Source organism: Diceros bicornis, chromosome 3 (assembly GCF_020826845.1).
Source record: "Diceros bicornis minor isolate mBicDic1 chromosome 3, mDicBic1.mat.cur, whole genome shotgun sequence".
Classification (NCBI taxonomy): domain Eukaryota; kingdom Metazoa; phylum Chordata; class Mammalia; order Perissodactyla; family Rhinocerotidae; genus Diceros; species Diceros bicornis.
Window position 1 is genome coordinate 51135644 of NC_080742.1, and position 23673 is coordinate 51159316.

The 23673-nt window shown below is 47.1% G+C and overlaps 1 protein-coding gene, 1 long non-coding RNA gene and 1 pseudogene across 2 annotated transcripts in view; 1 reads left to right on the plus strand and 2 right to left on the minus strand.

Annotated features, from left to right (window-relative positions):
* Positions 1–230: 230 nt before the first annotated feature.
* On the minus strand, positions 231–9237 carry LOC131395535 (uncharacterized). The gene is made up of 3 exons (XR_009216368.1): positions 6869–9237; positions 1973–2066; positions 231–1617 (listed from the first exon to the last, which is right to left on the minus strand). It is a non-coding gene; the product is annotated as an uncharacterized LOC131395535 (long non-coding RNA).
* A 313-nt stretch (positions 9238–9550) lies between these two features.
* Positions 9551–23673, plus strand: part of NFE2L3 (NFE2 like bZIP transcription factor 3) — a 33311-nt gene continuing 19188 nt past the window's right edge. Inside the window, exon 1 of the mRNA XM_058527384.1 lies at positions 9551–10397. Coding sequence (XP_058383367.1) covers positions 9813–10397 — 585 coding nt within the window. The 5' untranslated portion in view covers positions 9551–9812. The remainder of the gene's footprint in view (positions 10398–23673) is intronic.
* On the minus strand, positions 22690–23190 carry LOC131395524 (small ribosomal subunit protein eS19-like; annotated as a pseudogene).

Consider the following 23673-nt stretch of genomic DNA (forward strand, 5'->3'; position numbering starts at 1 on the left):
CTTTGACTCAGAAATTTTGGGGAATTTATACTATGTAAATAATCAGATATGTGCCCAAAAATATGTATTACAGGTTATCACAGAGTTGTTCATAATAGTGAAAACTTAACAACAACCTAAACATTTATTAGTAGCAAACTGCTTAACTAAATCAACGTACATCCATATTATGGGATATTTTGCAGCCTATAAAGACGACAATGTGAAGCTTACATCCATATTATGGGATATTTTGCAGCCTATAAAGATGACGATGTGAAGCTATGTTTGTTTATATGGAAGATGTCATCAGTATAAGTGGTTTTTAAAAAGCAGTTACAAAAAATAATTTGTTACAAAAAGAAATTATTTTTATAACAATTATTACATAATTTATTTGTTGTATAAATTATTGCAAAATTATTTTTATAAAAATATATATGTGTATATTACATTTTAGAAAGTACCTATCTTTGGGTGGTGAATTCTAGGTGATTGTAAGTTCTTGTTCCCTTTCTGTATTTTCTGTTGGCGTTGTTTTACAACAAGCGTATATCACTTCTATCTAAAACTAAAAAGAAAACTAAAAGTTATTTCCAGTTTGTAAAAAGAAAGTCACGATAACTTTTCATCAACTTCTCTTACAAAAGCCTAAGGCAGCGTTTTGCTGGGGCCTTGCTGTGCGTGACAGGAGAGGGACAAAATAAGGCTTGGTACAGATGGAGCCTTGAAACTAAGATACAGGGACCAGGCAAAGGGTTCAGGTGGCCTCCAAGACAAGCCACCTGCCCATCTGCCCCCGTTACCTGAACCAACTTTGTAACTCCCTGCTTCAGGAACACTCCATCCCATACCCTGGCTCTGAGGTTGTCACGAACTTGGCAGCACCTAGATTGCCCAGTCTTTACTCAGGGAAGAAATAGTTCTTATATAACAACAAGAACAAAACAAAAATGGAAGGAAAATAAAAAACGTATTTGTATTAGTTTCCTAGGAATGCCAGAACACATTACTACACCAAAAATTTGGTGGCTTAAAACAACAGAAATGTATCTCTCACATGTGGTTCCAGAGGCCAGAAATCTGAAATCAAGGTGCCAGCAGGGCTGCACTCCCTCTGAAAGCTCTTGGGGAGAATCCTTCCTTGCCTTTTCCAGCTTCTGGTGGCTCCTGGTGTCCTTGGCTTATGGCTGCATCACTCCAATCTCTGCCTCTGTCTTCATATCGCCTCCTTCTCTGTATGTCTGCGTGTCCTTGTCTGTCTCTCATAAGAACACTCTCATTGGATTTAGGGCCCACCATAATCCAGTATAATCTCATCTCAATTCTTACCTTAGTTACATCTGCAAAGACCCTATTTCCAGTTAAGGTCACATTCTGCGGTTTGGGGTGGATGTGAATTTTGGGGGGTCACTATTTAACCCACTGCAATATCATAGACAACCTTTGTTCAGCATGCAAAAACTCTGACTAGTATTTACCTTTTAAAAAGGTGGGTAGAAGGCTGGCAGGGTTGACAGCGAACTCAGAAGCAGATCTGGACGGCCCAGGAAGCGCCTTCTGTCTTGTAGTTTGGCAATCAGAAAGCTGCCGCTGAGTTAAGATCAGATAGAGATTCCAGAGTTCAGGAAGACAACACTAGGAATCAGAGAAAATCAGTAAGGACAAAGAAACAGTTAAGCAGGAATTGGTTAATGATGTGAATTAGTAAAGAGAACATTATAGCTGCTATCAAAAATACAAATATGCTTGAGGGAGATGATTAAGCAAATGAGAGAATTCAGGTGCTAAACTAATCACCAGTTCAGATAATAAAAAACCCATCAACTTTATTAAACAATGATCAGGGTTGTTGGCCTCACAACTAGTTTCTTATAGCAAAGGAGCCATAAATCGGGCCTATGCAAACTGTATTGGTATTAATTCCCAATTACAGGTGCTTGAGTTTTCTACTATGTGGATGATCAGTGACTTTCCCCACAACCCCACTTACGTGCTGCTTCCCTCTCAACCAACAGCGTGAAGTTGGAGAGTGAAGATCAACATGAGTGGTAGACCTTCAAAATGTCATCAAGCAGGTACACGCGCTAACAAAAAAGAAAGATGCATCTCAAAGTCAGAGAGACACCTTTCAGATCCTTCTTCCAGCTGGAGATTTAATCAAGAGTAGAGGCTATTACCTTTTGCTTTCTTTTCCAAAGCTATGTGGTGGTGCTCTTAGGACTGAAAGCCTCATAGTTAAGTGAGAACACTGGGGTTTGGTAGTAATCTAACATAATTCCTCAACTGTCACGAAGACTTTCAGAGACACTCAAAGCAGGACGGGAACTTAGACACCTGTCCAGTTCAAGTTCTCACTGTGCAGGTGAGAGGCCCGAGGTCCGGAGATGTAGGCGCCCTTTCCAAAATGACTTGCTTGGCCCAAGCTAGGATTAGATGCAGGAATCCCAAGCTCTTTCCATGATACGCACCACCTGCTTTGAGCACTCTCACCAGGCGGCATCTTAAACACCTAGACTTGTCAAGCTTGAACAAGCTGCTCTGGGTCTGCATTAGTGTGTTAATTCACTGTGAGGGGCTAAAATAATATTTTTAGTCAAAAGAGTTACATACCCAGTAGCTGATGAATAAATAGTTTCTGAATGAATGGAATGCAGAATAAGACCAAGGGACAGTGGCTCACCAGATGTGCCAAAAACAGATATCCATGCTCCCTTCTTGGCCGTGAGGACACTGCTAGGCCCTATCTTCCAGCCTCCCTTGCAGTGAGTTGTGGCCATGTGGCTTAGTTCTGGCCAATGGAACGTGAGTGGAAGTCATGGGGGCCACTTCCAGGCCTCGCCCTTAAAATCCTCCCACTCTTGGCCTTCACTCTCGCTCTCCATCACCAGCTGAATGGAGAAGACACTGAGGACCTAGAGGAGGACAGAGCCAAAACAGGGAAAGGGCCTGTGTCCTCAAATGACCCCAAAGAGCACAGACTCCCCTTATCCCAAGCCCTTTTTTGAGCTATGAAATAAGAAAGAAGTAAATTTTCACTGGGTTAAGCCACTGAGAATTGGGGGTGTTTGTTATAGTGGTCAGCCACCCTGACTAGGTTTGTGTGGGTGGTTAAACAGACCAAGGTCCATAATAGTTTAGGGGTCTAGCACTTTGGATGTGATGGACAGGACAAAGGTTGGCAATGGTAGTTCCCCTTTGCTCCCAAATGTGTATGCTGCAAACTTCTTGTGGACTTCTCATTCCCTGCCGATCAGTCTCACTCCAATGTCCCCTAGACCTCCCTACCTCTCTTCCTAATTCCCTTTCTGTGCCCTGCAATCCCCTTACACACACACAGAGCAACTGCAAACTCTGGAACCTTCCCCTGAATGTAAGAATTCCAATTCACACTATAGAGACTGGGTGGGAGGCAGCAAAGCCACTTAGCTTGTGAGTTTCCTGGCATAGGCATGACCTTAAACAAACCTATTTCTCAGGAGGAGTCCCACGCTCTCAAATCAGTGGCGTGAATTTCACCCTGTGCACATCCTGCTTCCCTAATAAGACTGCAAGCTCTTGTCTGGAACATCTCCATATCCCAATGACTGTCACCAAATGGGTGCTTAATATGTGTCATTGATGGTAAATGAGACCGGCATAGATCAACAGCAATCAAAACTGTGCAAGAATCACCTAAAAGCCAACATGATAGGGTGCCCTAAATACAGGGTGGTTATTTTTGTGTAAAAGATCAAGAAGGAGGAGCATCACCCAGAGGGACAAAACCAATACTTCATTTCCCCTGAAACTTAGCAGATTTTACATTTTCAAAAGCTGTGAGAGTGCACTTCCCCCCACAGGAGGAGGATTAGTAATGAATAAATAAGCTAAACATTGCAGAGGAGGGGTGGACTGCAGTTGGAAGTGGAGAGATTGGGGTTTGAACTCTGACTCTGCCATTTACCAAGGGCATGTCATTGGGCACAGAGTGCCATGTCCTGAGCCTCAGTGACCTTATCTAGACAATATAAAATGGAGGTAATACCTACTTCATAAAGTTGCCGTGAGGAGTAAACACGATTATACGTGAAAAGGGCCCAGCACAGAGTAGGGTTCAGTACATCGTGGTTTCTATTGTGAGTGGTACGTCTGAGCATATAGATGGTGATAATCATTATTATAATGTCCAAAACAACTTTATAGTCAAACTTTCAGAAGATTATAGACTAACAAGAGAAAAAGGATAAACTCTTCCTCTTCATTAAGTATCAGTTGATTCATCATCACCAAGACTGGTACTAGATAGCAAATTAGGCCATTCATTAGTCAATTTTGCAGAAGCCTTTGGCAAAACATCTCAACAACTGCAGAGTCATTTAAATTCTAGTGACTATGCCTGTTTTGAAACTTGTTATGTGCCGTCGAGTCGGCTCTGACTCCTGGTGACCCTATGAATGAGTGACATCCACCATATCCTGTCCTCAACAGCTCTACTCAAACTCATGTCTATGGCTTCCTTTATGCAGTCAAGTCATCTTACATTTGGTCTTCCTCTTTTCCTGCTGTTTTCTACTTTTCCCAGCATCGTTGTCTTTTCCAAAGAATCCTGCCTTCTCATGATGGCCCATAGTAGGACAGCCAAAATTTTATCATTTTTGCCTCCAGCGATAGTCATTTTTGATAGTCATATCATTTTTGCCTCCATTTTCTCCAGGACCCACCCGTTCATCTTTCTGGCGGTCCAGGATATCTGTAGAGCTCTCCTCCAACACCATATATCAGACAAATCCATTTTTTTTCCTGTCAGCCTTCTCCACTGTCCAGCTTTTGCACCTGTGCATAGTAACTGGGAATCCGAGGGTGTGGATGATCTTGGCCTTGTTCTCTAATGATGCTTCCTTACACTTGACGATCTTTCCTAATTCTTTCATCGCTGCTCTTCCAAGTCTCGGTCTTGATTTCTTGGTGGTCGTCTCCATTTAAATTGATGACTGAACCACGGTAAACAAAATCTTTAACAATTGCAATGTCTTCACTGTTCTTCCTACTCATGACATTTTGAAACCAACTATGCTTAATTCTTCCTCCTAGATAATACAACTTAACATCTTACTTTATGTCTTGGACTTTTTTGTGTGTGTGTGTGAGGAGATCAGCCCTGAGCTAACATCTGCCAATCCTCCTCTTTTTCTTGCTGAGGAAGACTGGCCCTGGGCTAACATCCATGCCCATCTTCCTCTACTTTATATGGGACGCCGCCACAGCATGGCTTGCCAAGCAGTGCGTTGGTGCACGCCCAGGATCCAAATTGGCAAACCTCAGGCCGCTGCAGCGGAGCGTGCACACTTAACCGCTTGTGCCACCGGGCCAGCCCTTGTCTTGGACTTTTAATAGGCTATTTCGCTTAATCTTGGAATTTCTACCACAAATTTAAATTTCCTGTGGCTAATATTAGCAGAAACTTTCTAAAAAAGGGATGCCAAGGTTCTGATGTTTTCTTTCTTGCTGAATTTGGATACTTACAAGAAACTGCCATGGAAGAAAGCACTTTGCTCACCTCATACCAGCCAATGGTGGCTATGTTTTAGTGGTAACTATCTTTCATGCCAAGTTACAATCTTACATTTAAAGGAGTAAGCCAGATTTTTGCATCTCGGGACCAGAATGTACTGCTGTAATGTTACTTCATAGTTATAAACTATTCATTGAATATATCACTAACCAGGCAGCAAAATTGCAATTGCATTTTTAGTTTTTCCTTCCACTTATCTCATGTCCACTCTGACACAGCATACGTTGTTATCTAGGCTGCATAACAAAATACCCCAAAACCTAGTGCCGTGAAACAACATTTATCATCTTAGAGTCATTTCTGGTTCAGGACTCCATGTGTAACTTAGACACGTCCTCTGGCTTGGGGGTCTTTCCCCAGGTGCGATCAGGGAGTTGGCCAGGGCTACAGTCATCTCCGACCTCAACGGGGAAGGATCTGCTTCTAAGCTCACTCAAGTGGCTGTTGGCAAACCTCGGGCTCTCACTGGCTACTGGCTTCTACAGAGGGATGCTCACAAGATGGCACCTTTCTCCAAGAGGGAGAGAGCAAGAGATGGCGAGAGCGGGTAAGTGCTATGGTCTTAATGTTTGTGTCCCCCCAAAATTCATGTGTTGAAACCTAACTCTCAAGGTGATGGTATTAGGAGATGGGGCCATCGGGAGGTGATGAGGTCATGAGAGCGGAGCCATCATGAATGGGATTAGTGCCCTTATAAAAGCCCTAGAGAAAGCTCCCTTGCCTCTTCTACTATGTGAAGATACAACAAGAAGTCAGCAGTCTGGACCCAGAACAGGGCCCTCGCTAGAACCAGACCATGCTGGCACCCTGATCTCGGACTTCCAGTCTCCAGAACAGTGAGCAATAAATTTCTGCTGTTTATAAGCCACCAGTTCTACGGTATTTTGTTATAGCATCCCAAACAGACTAAGACAATAAGCAAGACAGAAGCCACTCAGAGTCCTTTTGTAACCTAATCTTGGAAACGACATCCCATCACTTTTGCCATATTCTGTTTGTTAGAAGAAAATCACTAGGTTCAGCCCACACTGGAGGGCTGAACTTGAGGAAAGGGGAGCACTGGAAATCATCTTAGAACTTGCCTACCTCACAGGAACATCATTTAAGGCAGTGATTCTCAAACTAATCCTGGCGAAGGACCAGCTTTTTTTTTTTTTTTTTGATTTCCAATCTCTTGTAGGTCAGTACTTTTGTAAAATAAATAAAAATTAATTTCTAGAAAAATAAAATAAAAAACAAAGGCATAAAAAACAAACCCACTGATCACATGATGGATGTCACAACAATGTCAAATTGCTATAAAAGTTTCTAAACACTCTCAGTTCTATTGCTTACCTCATCTGGACCAGATACAAACGGTTTGTGGATTGGTATCAGTTTTGGACCATCCTTTGAGCAGTACTGATTTAAGGACTTCAATAAATGCAGATGACTTTGCACTATTCACTTGGCTATTCCTAGATGGAGGGATTCTAGAAATAATAAAAAAAAAACTTAAGTAGAAATCATTCCTTCTAATCTCATTCCACTCTCTGCATTCCAAAAAATGGGACTTTTGTTTTGATTAAGGTCAAGGGTGTGTGGGAATGATTATGAGTTTCCTGATTAATATTTGACCCCAAGGGCCTTTGTGTGTCCTCCTTTTCACCAGTCTGTAAGCTAGCATTAAGCCCCACTTTTGAATTGAGCTTTCTGACAGACACTATGACTATCAATTCACATTTTAAAAGGTGAGGAGTCAGCCCCCTCTCCAACTAATGCTATAAAGGAAGTCTGAATGCCCCTCCTGCTCCTGGTCTATTCAGATCCATCTAAACACTTCTTAATGTAAACTCCTCAATTCAACTGAAAAAATATTTTTTGAGCACCAACTGTGTGCAAGATTCTGGAAGATACCACCTGAAGCAGGCACCATCTCTGTTCTCACCTGGTTTACAGCTCTTCCTTTATAGTGATTTACATCTCCTCAATTCTTGGCATTTGAGAACATTCTTTTCCTTGTTTCTAGGTGATTCACGCATCTATAGCTAGTCTCCCTAATGAAACCATAAACTTACCAAGCAAAAGTATTCCATTTCATATCCATCACAGCCTCCAGCAAGGCATCAGGCAGTTTAGTAGGTCCTCAGTAAGAACCTAAATTCAGCTGACGTTTACCAAGCTCACAGTCCAAATCCCCTGACCAGGGACTAAATACTACCAACAGGGCTTCTGTCCCAAATCTTGCTATGCTGGTGAGCATCTCTCTTTGTCCCTCTTCCAGCCTCTTCACTACTCCCTAACCTATCCTCCAAGGCTTAAAGCAGAAGCAGACTCTTCTCCCCTGGCTTGCGACAGGCAAATTAAAACCTAGTATGAAGTTATCACACTAGCCCCAAGAAACAGGAGAAAACCAAGTGGAGGGAGGGGCTTTTAAGAACAAGTCTTGCTTGGGGCTGGCCCGGTGGTGCAAGTGATTGGTTGCATGCACTCCCCTGCGGCGGCCCAGGGTTCTCGGTTCGGATCCCGGGCGCACACCCACGCACTGCTTGTCGAGCCATGCTGTGGCTGCGTCTCATGTAAAGTAGAGGAAGATGGGCATGGATCTTCCTCAGCAAAACAAGAGGAGGATTGGCAGATGTTAGCTCAGGGCTGATCTTCCTCACAAAAAAAAAAAAAAAACAAGTCTTGCTCAACTTCTTACACAACTGCCAACCCTCAGGTGGGCATCCCCTCCTTCTCCCTTACCCCTCAAGGAAGGGAGTGAGAGTTAGTAAAACCCACATTTGCAAGGCCCAGTGCTTGGTAGCATGAAGGCACAGAGGTGTGCCAAACAGGTTTTTTGCCCTCAAGAATTTACAATGGGCAAATCAGATCTATCTCAACTACAATACAAAGAAGAATGTGCCAAGTGTCGCAATGTCGGCATATGGAGAAAGCACTGTGGGAGAGCAGATGGGGGAAGAGATTAATTCCAAACCGTGAAAACTCAGAGGATATATCTTTGGGGTTAAGCCTTGGAGGATGGGCAATACAAATAATGGGTAATACTCAGAGAACACTTCCTACCTACCAAGTGCTGTGGTTGGTGCTTTACATACATCTCATTTGGGGCTCACAACAGGTCTGCTGGGGAGGTCCTATTATTAGGCCCATTTTACAGGGAAGAAACTGAGGCACAGAGAGAATGAGCAGTTTGTCTAAGGTCCAGGCTAGTAAGTGCTGGAGGGGGTATTCGAACTCATACAGGGTAACTGTAGAGCTGATGCTCATAACCCTCACTTAAGGAGCAAAGGAGACCATGAGGGAAGGCCAAGCATTGTGCAGGGCACCCCCAGGAAACAGTGAGGATTCTGTGACGCTCGAGCACAGAGCCCCTGGGGGCGGGGGGAGAAATGGGGGTCACAGGAAAGGACAAGGACAGGGGTTTGGGGGCAGTGCTGTTTAATCCCAATGGCAGCTGTGGTATCTAAATGTCAAACATTGGACTTTACATATAATACTTCACCTGACCTCACCACATCCCTATTGGACAGGTACTCTTATCCCCATTTTACAGATAAGAGAACTGAGGAACAGAGAAGTTAAGTAACTTATTCAAGGTCACACGACTGGCAGATAGTAGAGCTGGGATCCGAACCCAGGGATCAGACTCCTGAGGGCACTGCGCCTGCCTGGTGTTCTCACGTGGGTGCAGTCCCTTTTCATGCTGCCCATGCCTCGACTTTTCCCCTAGTCTACACATCCTGTCCTTCCCACCCACCTTTACCCCTGGCCACCTACTCCCACCCCGCGCATTCAGCTACAACAGCCCAGCCCACCGCCACAAGGTAGGGGACACTGCGCGCCCGGAACAACTGCTCCCAGAGAGCTTTGCGTTCCCCCGGAATAAAGAGCCTTTGAGCTGGGGAGCCCCGCCCCGCGCGGGCCCCTCCCACGGCGCGGGCCCGGGGCGGCCGTGGGCGTGTCCCCTGCGGCGGCGCCCGCGGCCCGGGGCGGAGCCTGGCCGGGGCGCGGGGCTGCAGGGTTGCAGGGTGGATGGGCGAGCGGGCTGGGCGAGCAGGTGGCTTGTCCTCCGTCTCTCCTGAGCCCAGGCACCGTGCCGGCTGCCCAGGGAGCGCCTTTGTGCCCGGCCCCGGGAGCCCGCGACGGCCGCTGGGCGCCCGGGTCCATTGTTTCGCTTCTCTGACTCTTCCGGGCAGGTGCCGGCGCCGCGCGGGGCCCGCACGTGCCAAAGCGGCGGCCGGAGCGCCGGGACCTGTGGGCGCCGGCAGGGGTGTCCGCGGGCGCGCGGCAGGAGATGAAGTACCTGAAGCCGTGGTGGTCGGACGGCGGTGGTCTCCTGCACCTCACCATCCTGCTGAGCTTGGCGGGGCTCCGCCTGGACCTAGACCTGGACCTGGACCTCTGCCTGTTGCTCCCGCCGCCCACCCTGCTCCGGGATGAGCTGCTGCTCCTCCGGGGCGGCCCGACGAGCCCCGCCTACGCTCTCAGCCCCTTGCCCGCCTCGGGAGGGTGGGGGAGCGCACACCAACTGCACCCGAAGGGCCGGGACCCCGACCCCGCAGCGCCGCCCGAGGGCCAACTGCTCCGGGAGGTGCGCGCGCTGGGGGTCCCCTTCATCCCCCGCACCCGAGTGGATGCGTGGCTGGTGCACAGCGTGGCGGCCGGGGACGCCGACGGGGCCCACGGGCTGCTCGGCGCCGCCGCCGCCTCGTCGGCCGGAGGTGTGGGCGCCGGCGTGGACAGCGGTAGCCAGGCTGCGCCGGGGGGCGGCGGGGACCCCCGAGCGGCTCCGAGTAGCCCCTTGGCCGCCGGGGAGGAGGAGAAGGCACCGGCGGAACCGACGGCTCAGGTGCCGGACGCCGGCGGACGCGCGAGCGAGGTAACAGGAGCCTGGGGACGCGAGCGAGGTGCTGGGGGGGTCTGGCCAGGAGCCCTAGAGGGTGTGAGGGACCTAGGGAAGGGGCACACCAGCGCTCTCCTTCCACCCTCAGTCCCTGGCTGGTTGCGGGTTCGCGGACGACTCTGCGCCTCTCCTTTTTGTGGATCCGAGCGAAGGCTATTAGTGCCGTCACTGTGGCTTTTGGGTTTTTGACAAAGAAGTGGGTGAAATCATCCGTTTGGTTGTAGAGGAAACCTCTCCTGAGTTTGGCAGCTATCAAAGGGAGTTCGGAGGAGGGGAGGGAGGAAGGGATGCTGGTGATTTTCTTGCCCACTATCTGTTCAGTACCTCCTGTACACTGAGATGTCTGTTTCTGGAACCCGTGCCCGACCTGGAGGATCCGAAGGAGACCTTGGCCTCCGGGGGCGATGCACGTTTCTCTTAAGAACCACTCTCCCGGCCTCACGCGACGGCCGGCCCCCGCCCGTGTTTTAACCCAATGGCAGTTCGTTTTTGCTGCTTCCCTGGGTTAAGGAGCCGTGGTCAGTATCCAGGCCGAGGCCAGGGGGCAGACGATCCAGCTGTGACCTAACAATCCTCCTCTCTCTTGGAACTTGTATAACCCCTTATTACCATAAAGAAAACAGGTACCCTGACGGTCACCTAGTGACTAACAAGTTCCCTTTCTTTGGTTTATGGGTCCGAACCCTTCGGCTTAACTTCCTTTTGAAACAAAGTTCGCCGAGATCTGTCGGTTGAGCATCCTATCTGATGCTCCCATTGGCCCGCTGGAGTCTTAAAGGACACTTAATACCAATTTCCACAAAACCACCTTATCCTTCCAAGAGGCCTTTTTAATTCTCTCTTGGCCCAAACCTTAGTGTTAACAATTGGCTTCAATCAAAAAGTGTTGCGTGGACGTTGTTTTTGTGGACTGCAGTCTTATGCAAAAGGGGCATTGGGGCCGGACAGGTTTGTTTGCTGCTCTTCGGAGTTGCCCTGTTTGTGTAGGTAGTTGCCAGACGAGCTTCTCCACCCTCTCCTGGAGGGGTCATTGTGCCAAAGCACTTGGTGATTCACTGTTATGCAGATCTGATCCCTTCCTCTTCCTGGGGCCGGAACTCGGGGTGGGGGTTAGTGAGAGTCTGGTGGGCTCCTGTCTGTTCAGAACAGTGGAAGGTTCTTCCCATTCACTCATCCAGTCTGGACCCTGTGGGTTTGTCTCAGCTGAATCCTCTGTCCCCTGACGTGGTGCGTGCTGCACTGCTACTATTCCTGATTCTGTAACACGCGGGGGTGAAACCCGATGTGGATGCTGTACCAGATGGCACCCTGCCCCCCTCACAGCTGAATGCCAGCCAGCTTGCCAAGTGTACAGGGACCTGGAGGGAGGCAAGGCTGTTCACTCTTGAGGAACTTCCCTCCGCCTCCCAGTATCACCTGGTTGATGCCTATTTACACAGGCGAGCTTGCCTTGGAGGAAGCTCGGGTGGCCTAGGCCCAGCCTGACCTCCTTGGATGTCATGAGCCTAGTTTTCTTAGGGGAGAGGGTGAAGTTCACCCAGGATCATTCTTCTGGCACTGCCTTCCCAGCCGGCATGTGTGGACCTGTTGGACCGTGGTAGCTACTGGGATGACCTGGTTATGATGTCCTTGCTGGCAATAATCAGCTGTGGAGCACATTACAGTTTTCCCAGCCAATTCACTTTTATTGATAATGCCTTTTACATCAACCCTGTGGGATATGCAGGCCAGGCATCTTTATATCCAATTTGTACTTAAGGGAAATAGATGCCCAGTGAGGTCAGGGGACTTGGCTTAAACCACACAGTTAGTTAGTGCCAGAAGTGGGACTAGAACCTGAGCTTCCTGACTCCCAGACTGGGAGATTAATTAAACACCAGGTTCTCTGGACAAGCAAACAGCAGGAATGGGGTGATGCCCTCCACTCTTGACTCCAGGACCACTGCTCTCCAGTGCTGGGTTGACTGTTAAAGGCAGATTGTACCATCCATAATGCTGAAGTTACAATTTGAAACCACGACTGTGGGAGAAAATGGCTGGGAAAACACCGGTTTTTGCAATGAGCAAACCTGGGTTTGGGGGCATCACTTACTAATGTGCCCTCTTATGGGGTTACGTTAGTCACTCCAAGGCTCAGTGTCTCATCTGTCAAGTGGGAGAGTAATTCTTACCTCAGGGTGTTATGCCAATTAAATGAGAAAAGCATGTGTGAAGTGCCAGCCCAGGGCCTGGAACGGAATTGTTGTTCTCTTCTTTCGCCCCCGTCCTCCACGCACCCTCCTTAACCTGTCCCCACTCACTTGATTCCCTTTTGTCTTGTTCCTGTGTCGAGCTTGGTTGGTTGGTTGGTAAGGGGGTGGAGTCTGTTGGAGCCAGACTGCCTGGTTTTGAATCCCCAGCTCTACCACTTATACCTCTGTGACCTTGGGCCATTTCTTAACCTATCTGTGCTTCATTCTCCTCACCTCACAATGGGAATAGTATAGGTGCCTACCACAGGGTTGTTGTGAGAATTAAACAGTTCAGTCCACGGAACCGGCTGGGAACTGTGCCTGTCAGTGCCAGTCACTCTTTGTGCTTCATAAATGTCAGCTACTGTTAACTTCAGAGAGGGAGTGCTTTGCCCCATAGGAATGTCATAGATTTGTTTGGTTTTAAAATAGATAATTCCGGTGCCTTACATTGGAGTGGTAGATTTTTGTCTTATAGTATAATTTTCCATAATGTTTGTACATGTGCATAATATTTTGGACTCAGGGATTTTCCAAGTATCAAAAGAAGTCCTGCTTTGGTTTTACTTCTTAGTGGGGCTAATCATTATCTGCAAACAGAATCTGGAATTCCCCAGGGCAGACATGCTTCCCCCTCGTAACCACCACCATTCACTTACAACCGGTGAAGCACGTGTTCTTCAGAGTAATGCATGGGTTAAACAAAGAAATGAACAGTTTTGGCAGAATTGAATGTGTGAGCGTATTTGAATCTGGTGTGACTGCTTGTGGCCAGCATCAGTATTTCAGAGAGCTGTTGCCACACAGAAACTGAGAGGGCTTGTGGTCATCTTGATGCGGTTTCATGCCCTGGGACGAGGACCCTGTGCTGGGTGAGAGGTGTCCAGCAGGACCTTTTGATTTACTGCCCATTGGGCTGGGTTTCTTCAGGTCACAGGAAGAATCTGACACAGTCGATACTTGTGTCTAAGAGTAAAGGGAAGAGAAAGAAGGTCCTTGATTGCTAAAGTAAAGATTGTTTTTTTGTTTCAAAATAAAAGATAGTCCCTGATACCTGGGCAATTGGAGATAGATGAAATTTTAAACACTTGCCTGTTTTTAACCCATAGCTACAATACAGAAATTGTCTTATAATTACATATGTTGCAGTACAGCGAAGTTTCACAGCAGGCTCTTCACTTTGCTTACTAAAGGACGCAGTCAGGAGGCACCTATGGTCTCCTTATGGGAAGGGTGGCATAGGTCACTGTATTAGTGTCCTAGGGCTGCCGTAACAAAGTACCACAAACTGGGTGGCTTAGACAACAGAAATTTATTGTCTCACAGTTCTGGAGGTGAAAAGTTGGAGGTCAAGGTGTTGGCAGGGTTGGTTCCTTCTGAGGGCCGTGAGGGAGAATCTGTTCCAGGACTCTCCTAGCTTCTGGCAGTTTGCTGGCAGTCTTTTGCAACCCTTGGTTTCTACTGCATCACCCCACTCTCTGCCTTCACCTTCACATGGCGTTCTCCCTGTATGCATATCTGCATCCAAATTTTCCTTTTTGTAAGGACACCAATCATACTGGATTAGGGGCTCACCCTACTCAACTAATTACATCTGCAATGACCCAATTTTCAAATAAAGTCACATTCTGAGGTATTGTGGTACCTCAGGTTATGACTTCAACATGTGAATTTTGAGGGACATAATTCAATCTGTTGCACAATCACCATCTCCGTTTTCCTGGCAACTCTTGGAGTGTTTAGCAAGTAGACTCCAGCCTTTGAAAGCTAAGGCAACTGTTTCTGGAAGCAGCTGGTCTCTATAGGATCATTCGCAGCAGAACTTGGTATATGATTATGAGCAACTCTGGGTCTTTTGCTGGCTTGATTGCCACAACTCGGAGGAACCTTATTTCAAACTTTTTCCAGCCTGTCCTTCAACTCTGTTGGTAGGTTACAGAGATACAGTCTCTGCAATGTCCCTTGAATCTTTCTCCTCCTCTCTATTCCCCCTACTTCTCAGTTCAACTCAAATCAGAGTGCAAGGCTGGCCTAGTGGTCGAGAGTGCTGACCCTGCAGTCAGGCCGGCTGGGTAGCCGTGGATCTCAGCTCCGCCGCTGACTGGTTGTATGAACTGCAGCACAGTTCTTAACCTCTCTGCACCTGGGTTCCCTTTTCTGTAAAATGGGATGGTAAGAGGACCTTAGGGAGTTGTTGTGAGGATTAAATGAGGTGATGTGAGTTCAGCAGGATTGGTACATAGTAAGCCCTCAATAAGGTCAGCTATTGCTGTTAATTCAGCTGGGGCTCTCCAGTGCCCCTTCCCCAGTTTATCCCTGTCCGTTCTGTTGCCGGGTGCAGGTTTCCAAAGCACGCTTTGGTTCTCTCCGTTTTCATTTGGGGGGCCTCCAGTAGCTCCTCATTACCTACCAATTCCATATTGTCATTCAGGGCTCCCTGTTTGGCCGGTGTGACTCATCTGCCGCTGATCCTCTTCCTGTGGCCTACTTTCCTGCTAAAACTTTCTTCCTTCCTTTTCCCCAAACGCCCCATGCCTTCCTGCCTCTTTGTTACGTGTGCCCAGAATGCCTCCTTTCATTCGTCCCAAGTCTTTTAATGTTAGATTCTCCGACTCCTCTCAACTATCACCTCATCTATAAAAGCATTTCCTGTTCTTCCCTTTGAGCCCTGTGGCACACTGTAACATTTCTTCTATGGGACTTGGCATCCTCTGCTTTGAACCTCAGTGTCTTGAGTGTGGAAACTGAGTCTTCGCTTTAACCTGCAAGTAGCCCCCAGGATCGGGGTTAGGAGCGGAGGCCAGCTCAGCCAGCACCTGTTGAGCACTCCTCACCCATCCCTCCACGTTGGCTTTGCAGAACTTCCATGTTAGCATGAGTTTGAATGTGTCTTGAGTCCTTCAAGGCCAGAGTCCCAACTAGAAAGTAGATCAGATCTGAAATCCTGATGGGTCATCTGACCATTTAGTGCCAATTTGAGCAGATGGGGGCAGTGGAAAGCAGACTTTCAGGTTGGCATTGTAATTCGTCAGGTGGTGAAATTTAGGATTGCCTCAAGTTATATAGCAACTTAGTGACCTTGCCTGGAATAGAACATGTCACTCTTCTTAGGCACTGAATAAACCATACCTCCCACCCACTGCAAAACTTCAAACATAAAAACAAGCTTCTCCCATTTGTGGCCACCTTCCAATATGAATGGTTTACTCTCAAAATCTACTTAGGGATCTGCGTTAATATTCAAATACAATTCTGGGCAGCTGAAGCTGGCTGAGGCTCAGGGACACACCTGGGTTGTTTTGGGTTGAGTTGCAGGTGGTGGTTGGCCAGACTATGGGCAGTGGCATAGAGGCAAGGCATGACCTTTCGAGGTTTGCATAGAACTGGGTTCCTATTGGTATCAGTTGGGGTTCTCCAGACAACAGAACCAGTATAAAATAAATAAGTAAATATATATATTTTAGAAATTTATTTCAAAGAATTGGCTGACACAATTGAGGAGGCTGGCAAGTCCAGACTCTGTAGGGTGACTGGAAACTCAGCAGGAGCTAATGCTGAAGGCTTGAGGCAGAATTTCTTCCTCAGGGAAACCTCAGTTTTGCTCTTAAGGCCCTTCAACTGATTGGAGGAGGCCCACTCGGATTATCAAAGATATTCTTTTTTACTTAAAGTCACCTGGTTGATGGTAGCTAGTTAACCACAGCTACAAAGTACCGTCACAGCAACACCTGGGTTAGAGTTCATTGAATACCTGGGTACTATGGCCTAGCCATGTTGACACAGAAAACTAACCATCACACCATCCCAGTTCCCAGGCTCTTCCTGGGCAGCCTCTGTGAGCCTTGGTTTCTAAATTGTCAAAGGAGAACATTAACCTTTTTTTGAGAGAGTTCTTGTAAGGATTAAATAACACTGTGTTAAAGGGCTCCTACAGTTCCTGGCATGTTAATAGATGTTCAACAGGTGATTTACTATTATTGCCTCTGAGCTGGGGGTTGAATCTCCAGGAATTACCAAATGCTGTTAGGTCACGCTGGGACCTGCTTTGGTGTGGAAGGAACCCCTCTCTCCCCAAGGGGTGAAGTCACGCTGGAAATGGTTGAACAGACTGGGGATGTTCCATGCTGAGAAGATCAGACTTGAGGAAGGGACATGACCGCCAACTCAAATATTTGCAGACTTATGTGAAGGAGGCCTTGGACTTGTTGAGGAGGCACAACCCTGAGGGCTCATCCAAAGCAAGAACTTCTAGCCTTTCTTTAGAGCCAAGTTTCTCCAAGGGTGATCCAGCAGCGACTTCGTCACTTACTGGGTTGCTTGTTAAAATGCAGATTTCCGGCCCACCCCAGACTGGCTGAGTTAGAGCTTCCCGGGTGGGGCCTGAGAATCTGCAGTTTACCAGACCTCCAGGGGATTGTTGTGGGGGCCCAAGCTTGACCTCAGCCCTAGTGTTCCTCCTCCAGGGCCTCCCGATATCCAGCAACAGACAAATGGAGGGGATGCCTGGCTGAAAGCCTGCCCCTCTGTGAATTGAGGCCCAGAATAGCTAAAGGCCTGGGCCACCATTACCTGCTTGGGCAGCAGTACCAAGGCTAGTGTTTTAAAACTGAAGCCAGATCTAATTCCTTGCTGGGGGATAGGGAACTAGCTTGCCAAAAAAAACTAATAATGAATGCAGAACTAGCTTGCAAATAAATGCAGTTTAAAACTCGGTGCTGAAGTTCCAGAACAGGCAAAGCTAAGGTAAAAATATCAGAACAGGAGAGAAGTTTCTGAGGAGGTAGAAATGTTCTGTAAGGAGGTTGAGGTGTGAGTTAAGTGGGTATCTCCATTTGTCAGAATTGTACAGCTAAGGTTTATGCATTTCTGCATGTGTAAATCCTACTTAAAAACTGTGAAAGAATAATTGGGGGGAGGGGGTGGAGGTATCAATGATATAAGAATGGCAGAATGTTGATAATTGTTGAAACTGGGTGATGGGTACCTGGAGGGTTGACTATATTATTCTGTTTTCTGTTCATTTTATGGGGTTTGAAATTTTTCATAATAAAGAAAATACAAAAACATCATGCATTTTGAGGGCCAGCTGGGCTATCCTTCCTGCTGGGGTAATCCAGCATTAAATAAATGAATCATAAATGAATCTCTTCTGCTCCCCCCGCCCCCCCTTCCCAGTCCCTCAGCCTACAGGGACGGGTTACTTGTGTGAGAAGTGGCTCCTTTTAAAAATCAAAGCCAGCGGGTTGGAGATCTTGCCCTTGTGTCATGTGTGTTGAGGCTTCTACTGGGAGACACTGGTTATTTTTATACCTGACCCATGGTGGGCACTCACATTGAATAACTTAGCTTCAGCCACATGGAGGATGCCTGCTAATTTTTTTAGCTGCCTCTCTGCCTCCTCCACGGGCTTTCAGAAGTGAGTTTAGCCTATATCACATGTTATTATGGAAAATTTCAAGCATATGTTACAAGTAGAGAGAATGGAGACTAGGAGAATGGAACCCCCTGTCCCTGTCTTCTGGCTTTAACAGTTACCAATTCATGGCCAGTCTTGTTTCATCTACAATTCCCCTTTCCCCTCCCCCCATTATTTTGAAATAAATCCCAGCCATCTTTTCTTGTGATTCCTATGCCAGCTCGTTGCAAGGACTTAGCAAAGAGAAGAGAAAAGGCCAGCTTTGTTCCTTTACTACTTTTCCCACTACCTTCATTGACTCAGAAAACCTATAAATATTTCAGCATATTTTCCTAAAATATAAGGACTCTTCTAATCATAACCACAGTGCCATTAGCACACCTAAAAAAATCAGCAATTCTTTAATATCACCAAACATCCATTCAGTATTCAGATTCCGCCAATTATCTGATGAATGGTTTTTCCACGGTTGGTGTGTTGGACTCACAGAGACTATCATCGGGAAGGGGTGGAAAGGGTGTTACCAGAGCTGAGTGAAAGGTGCAGCCCTGGGGTTGGAGCTGTCACGGCAGAGTCATGGGGAGATGCCCTGGCCTCCCCTCTACCCACCCTCCAGTCTCCCACTGGTGAACCCTGCTGGAAGCCAGCCAGCCAGCACGGGAGCCCCGGAGTTTGCAGAGGTCAGCTTCTGGGGGACACATGGATCTGCAGGGGCAAACAAGAACCAGTACAGTGTGTAAGAGCTGGCTATGAAGTAAAAATGCCTGCAGCTAAATCCTGCTTCTGTCACTTACTAGCTGTGTGGCGTAAGGCAAGTTATTTAACTTCTCTGTGCCTCAGTTTCCTCCTCTGTAAGAAGAGATAACAACAGTACCTACCTTACAGGGAAGCCAAGCAACTTCAGTGAGATCACGTATGTGGTGCCTGGCCCACAGCAAATGCTCAATAAATGTGAGCTATAATTATTATAAACTACTTTCAAAACCACCCTGGCCAAACAGGACAGTCTTTCTTTATGTGGCTCCTCATGTCTCCCCTGACCTGATGACTCCAGCTGCCTCCAGCCTAGAGACAGACAGGCCTCAGAATTTTGGGCCTTCACCCCTCTCCCTCTGATGTCATCCTTCTCGTAGGCACCACATTGTTCTTTGTCTTTGAAGGTTCATCCAACCCTAAGGGTCAAAGCAGGTCTCAGTCCTTCCTCCCCCAGATGAATAAATGAAAGGCCCAGCTAAGCCAGCTGGGACTGTTCACAAAGAGTTTTTTCAGGGTCAAACTCTCCATCACACTATTCAAGTCCCAATACAGTATAATAAGTACAGACCCAGAAACCATCTTGCCAGTTATCAGGAACTTCAGAGGCTTAGCAAGGAGAAGAGAAAAGCCCAGATTTGCTCCTGTCTTCCCCTTCTACCACCTTCATTGACGCAGAAAACCTTCATGCAGGGCTCAGTAGGAAAGAAAAGTCCCAAATAGTTTAATTTTAGATAGAAGAAGTGTGATAAGAGAAAACTTAGAAGCCACGGGATTTTAGAGACAGAAGAAGCCAGTTTTAGCTAAGGAGCCCAAACTGAGAAGGTTCTGGATCCATGCAGAGGATGAGATGGGTTGGTTACCAGCAGACAGGGCTGTGGCGGGGAGGGCCTTTCTAGCAGGTGCCGGCTCAGTACAAGTCGCTGGGTATTTAGTTGTGATTAAGCACCCCAGCTCACAAGTTTACGATGGCTTCCTATGGCAAGTGTGGAAACCTTTTTTTATTGAGTCCCAGTCCCACAGGAGTAAAAATCACCCACACACCAATAAAAAGTAACTTAATGGTGTGTTTAACTTACCCATTCTTTTTTTGGCTGGGAAAGAGTTGCCCTGAGCTAACATCTGTTGCCAATCTTCCTCTTTTTTTTTTCTTCCCCAAAACCCCAGTACATAGTTGTATATTCCAGCTGCAGGTCCTTCTAGTTCTTCCATATGAGCCACCACCACAGCATGGCCAGCGACAGACGAGTGGTGTGGTTCCATGCCGGGGAACCAAACCCCGGCCGCCGAAGCAGAGTGGCGAACCTTAACCACTAGGCCATCTGGACTGGCTCTGACTTACCCATTCGTTAAATTAAGAGCGTGGACCATAAATCTCCAGTATATATAACAGTACTTGTAAAACACATACTCTCTATCTCAGCTCCATGTCACTGAGTTGAGAAAAACAGGAAAAAAGAAGAGATAATAGTAATTACTGGCTACCAGGAGCTGGTATCACTTTCTCTTTGACATTCTGATTGAGTTGTCAGCAGTTAGTCATTGCAACTCTTCAGACTCAAAAAGCAGTAGAAATGAGTAGTAATTCATGTCTATATAGCATCTTAAAATATATAAAGTGCTTTTTCTCAACTAATTCCTTAAAATGTGAATTAGAAATATTATCCTTTCATTTCACAGGTGAGGAAACAGGGTCAAAGTGTCCCAAGGTCACACAGCTGGTAGGAGTAAGATAGGCCTTTTTACTCACCGGTTTTTTGGACCTGAGCCCTCCTAGCCACAAGGCTTTTGTGGGGCCTTGTGAACTGTGCAAATTATATTACAAGTACCATAGGCCTTTTTCACTTTCTAAACAGGAATATTATAATAATGAATCCTCCACCTCTCCCTGCCTTGCGATCCTGGTCGTCCCCTCCCCTACTCCCCCCAAAAATAGAATTGCTAACTGTCACAAGTTCGGTTCTCTGGGAGAGGGACTCTGAGACTGTTTAGTGTGCAGCGTGTTTATAAGGGGAGACCTTTGGGATCTACAGCTGTGGAAGGAAGAACAAGAAAGCAGGAGTGGACAGAAGCAGAAGTCAAGCTGTGATGCGGGCTAACAAGACCAGGCGCTCTGGAGCTGAAGTGGTGCAGCAGTTATCTCACGTCGGGCCCTGATGGCCAGGCCTTCACACCCTCCTCGCTGTCGTGGGATGTGGCTGCATCCTGGGAAGGGCATGACCTTAGGTGAGGTGGCTCTCAGCAGCTGAGGCATTCCGTAGAGGCACAGCTGGAGGCTGTCTGCCCACAGGTCCCCAGCAGCTGCCACAATTCCTTCCTTGAGGGGAGTCTGGATTGCACAGCTCCATGGGCATTACACAAACCTGGTAAAAATTCTTCTCATTCATCACTTGTGTGTGTGTGTGTGAGGAAGATCAGCCCTGAGCTAAGATCCATGCCAATCCTCCTCCTTTTTCGGAGGAAGACTGGCCCTGAGCTAACATCCGTGCCCATCTTTCTCCACTTTATGTGGGACGCTGCCATAGCATGGCCTGACAAGCGGTGCGTCGGTGCGCGCCCGGGATCCGAACCCTGGCCACCAGTAAAGGAGCATGCGCATTTAACCACCAAGCCACGGGGCCGGCCCCTCATTCATCACTTCTCATGATACGTTTCTCTTAGCTTTATAATAGGCTCTCAATAAATGATAGCTGAATGAGTAAGTGAAGGACTAGCCAAGAAAGTATTGAATACCTAAAGCTGTGCAAGTTAAAGTATCTCTCTTCCCCAGGTCTGTGGAATTAAGCCAGCACTTTTCAGTTTGCCATCAAGATTCTTGATGGTTATGCAGTCTCCTCTTTCCCCTGTGGCCTCATAGATAGGGTGGCCATTTGGGACAGTCTTGGTTTATGCCTGTTGTCCAGTTTAATTGTTCATAGCACCTTCTTACCCTCTCAAAAATGGACTGGTTTGGGTGATAAAATTATATAGGCACTTACTGAGAGACCCTTGGATTGTCAGAACTGGAAAGGGCCCTCAGGAAATCACATATTCAATGCTGAAGTGACTTGCCCCAGGTCTCACCTTCTGCCTCTTCTGCCTCTCTCTCTGGCTGAAGAGGAAGAAGGAACTACCCACAGGCAGCAAAGAGAGCTCAGATTCCTACTCTGACCCTGACTTTCCTCCCTTGGCTCCTTTAGCTCCTCATGTCTCCATCTTAAGAGTATTCATGGGCCGGCCCCGTGGCTTGGTGGTTAAGTGCGCACGCTCTACTGCTGGCGGCCCGGGTTCGGATCCCGGGCACGCGCTGACGCACCACTTGTCCGGCCATGCTGAGGCCGCGTCCCACATAGAGCAACTGGAAGGATGTGCAACTGTGATATACAACTATCTGCTGGGGCTTTGGGGGGGGGGACAAAAAGAGTATTCAGATTTCTCTTACATTTAGAATCTGTCTCTTACCCCAGTCTAGAGCCTTCCCTTACTGCCTTCACAGTCACCACTTGTTTCATAGGAACGTTTAAATCTCCAAGATTATAGCCACTAATGAGCTGCAGTTTTAGCCTTTTAGTTAACAGAATATTAAGAAACAAACCCAGAGTAGGTGGGATGTGAGGAAATGGATATCCTCCAATACCACTGATGACAATATAAGTTAGAACAGCTGTTCTGGAGGGCTGTTTGGCATACCCCACAAAAGAAGTTGAAAATGTTGTCAGAATAATTTCTTTAAAAAAACCTCTTGGTGGTGCAGGCAGAATTCAAGGACAGTTCTTTGAAACTTTCCAGTAAGGAATTCTGATGTTACATACAGCTTCCCAATTCTTTTTTCAAAAGCAGCATGACGATGACGCCAAGACCTAAAAAAACACATCAAAGAAATCCAGGAATCACTTTTTCTTGTTGTTTTTTTTTTAATGAATGAGGTAATTTATTAACCTATCATGATTTGTTCTAATGCTTCTTGTTGGCAGCTGCCACCTGTCCAGCGATTGTGTCCAGATCTCTGTCCCTGAGATGTCAGTTTGGAGCCCCCATCTTGGTCCTTTTTGACCATTTTCAGCCCCTCCAGGGCTTGGAGGACCCGGCGGGCCACACTGTTGGAGTCTCTGCTGAAGTGGTTGGGCATGATGCTGTGTCTCTGATGTCCCCTACAGATCTTGGTCATGGAGCCGACCCCAGTGCCATCCTGGAGGTACAGGTGCCGCTCTGTGGAAGCAGCTAGTGTGTAGAACCAGTTCTCGTTATAGGGAGTAAGCTCTTTGTGCTTGGCCAGCTCGACAGTGTCCACGCATTTAGGGACTTTCAGCTTCCCGGACTTTTTGTGGAAGGCTGCCAGAGCTCTGATGAACTCCTGCTGGTTCCTGCCTTTTACAGTAACTCTAGGCATCATGCGGCCTCCACACTGCCAGCCAGGAGAAAAAACCAAGAATCACTCTCATGCATATTCCTGCAGAATATTAAATAAAATATTAGCAAGGCATACAAAAAATATAGATACAAAAAGCATTTTTTTAATGTTTTTATTAGTTATCCATTGCTGCATAACAAATTGTCCCAAAACTTAATGGCTTACTACAACAAACATGTATTATCCCACAGTATCTGTGGGTCACAAATTCTGGAGTGGCTTAACTGGGTGGTTCTCATTCAGGATCTCATGAGGTTGTAATCAGGATGCTGCTTGGGTTGCATTCATCTGAAGACTTGGTTGGGGCTGGAGGATCCACTTCCAAGATGGATCACTCACATGGCTGTTGGTAGGAGGCCTCAGTTCTTTGCCAAGTAGGCCTCTCCGTAGACAGCTTGAATGTCCTTACGACATGAGCACTGGCTTTCACCGGAACAAGTGATCAGAGAGAGAGCAAGGAGG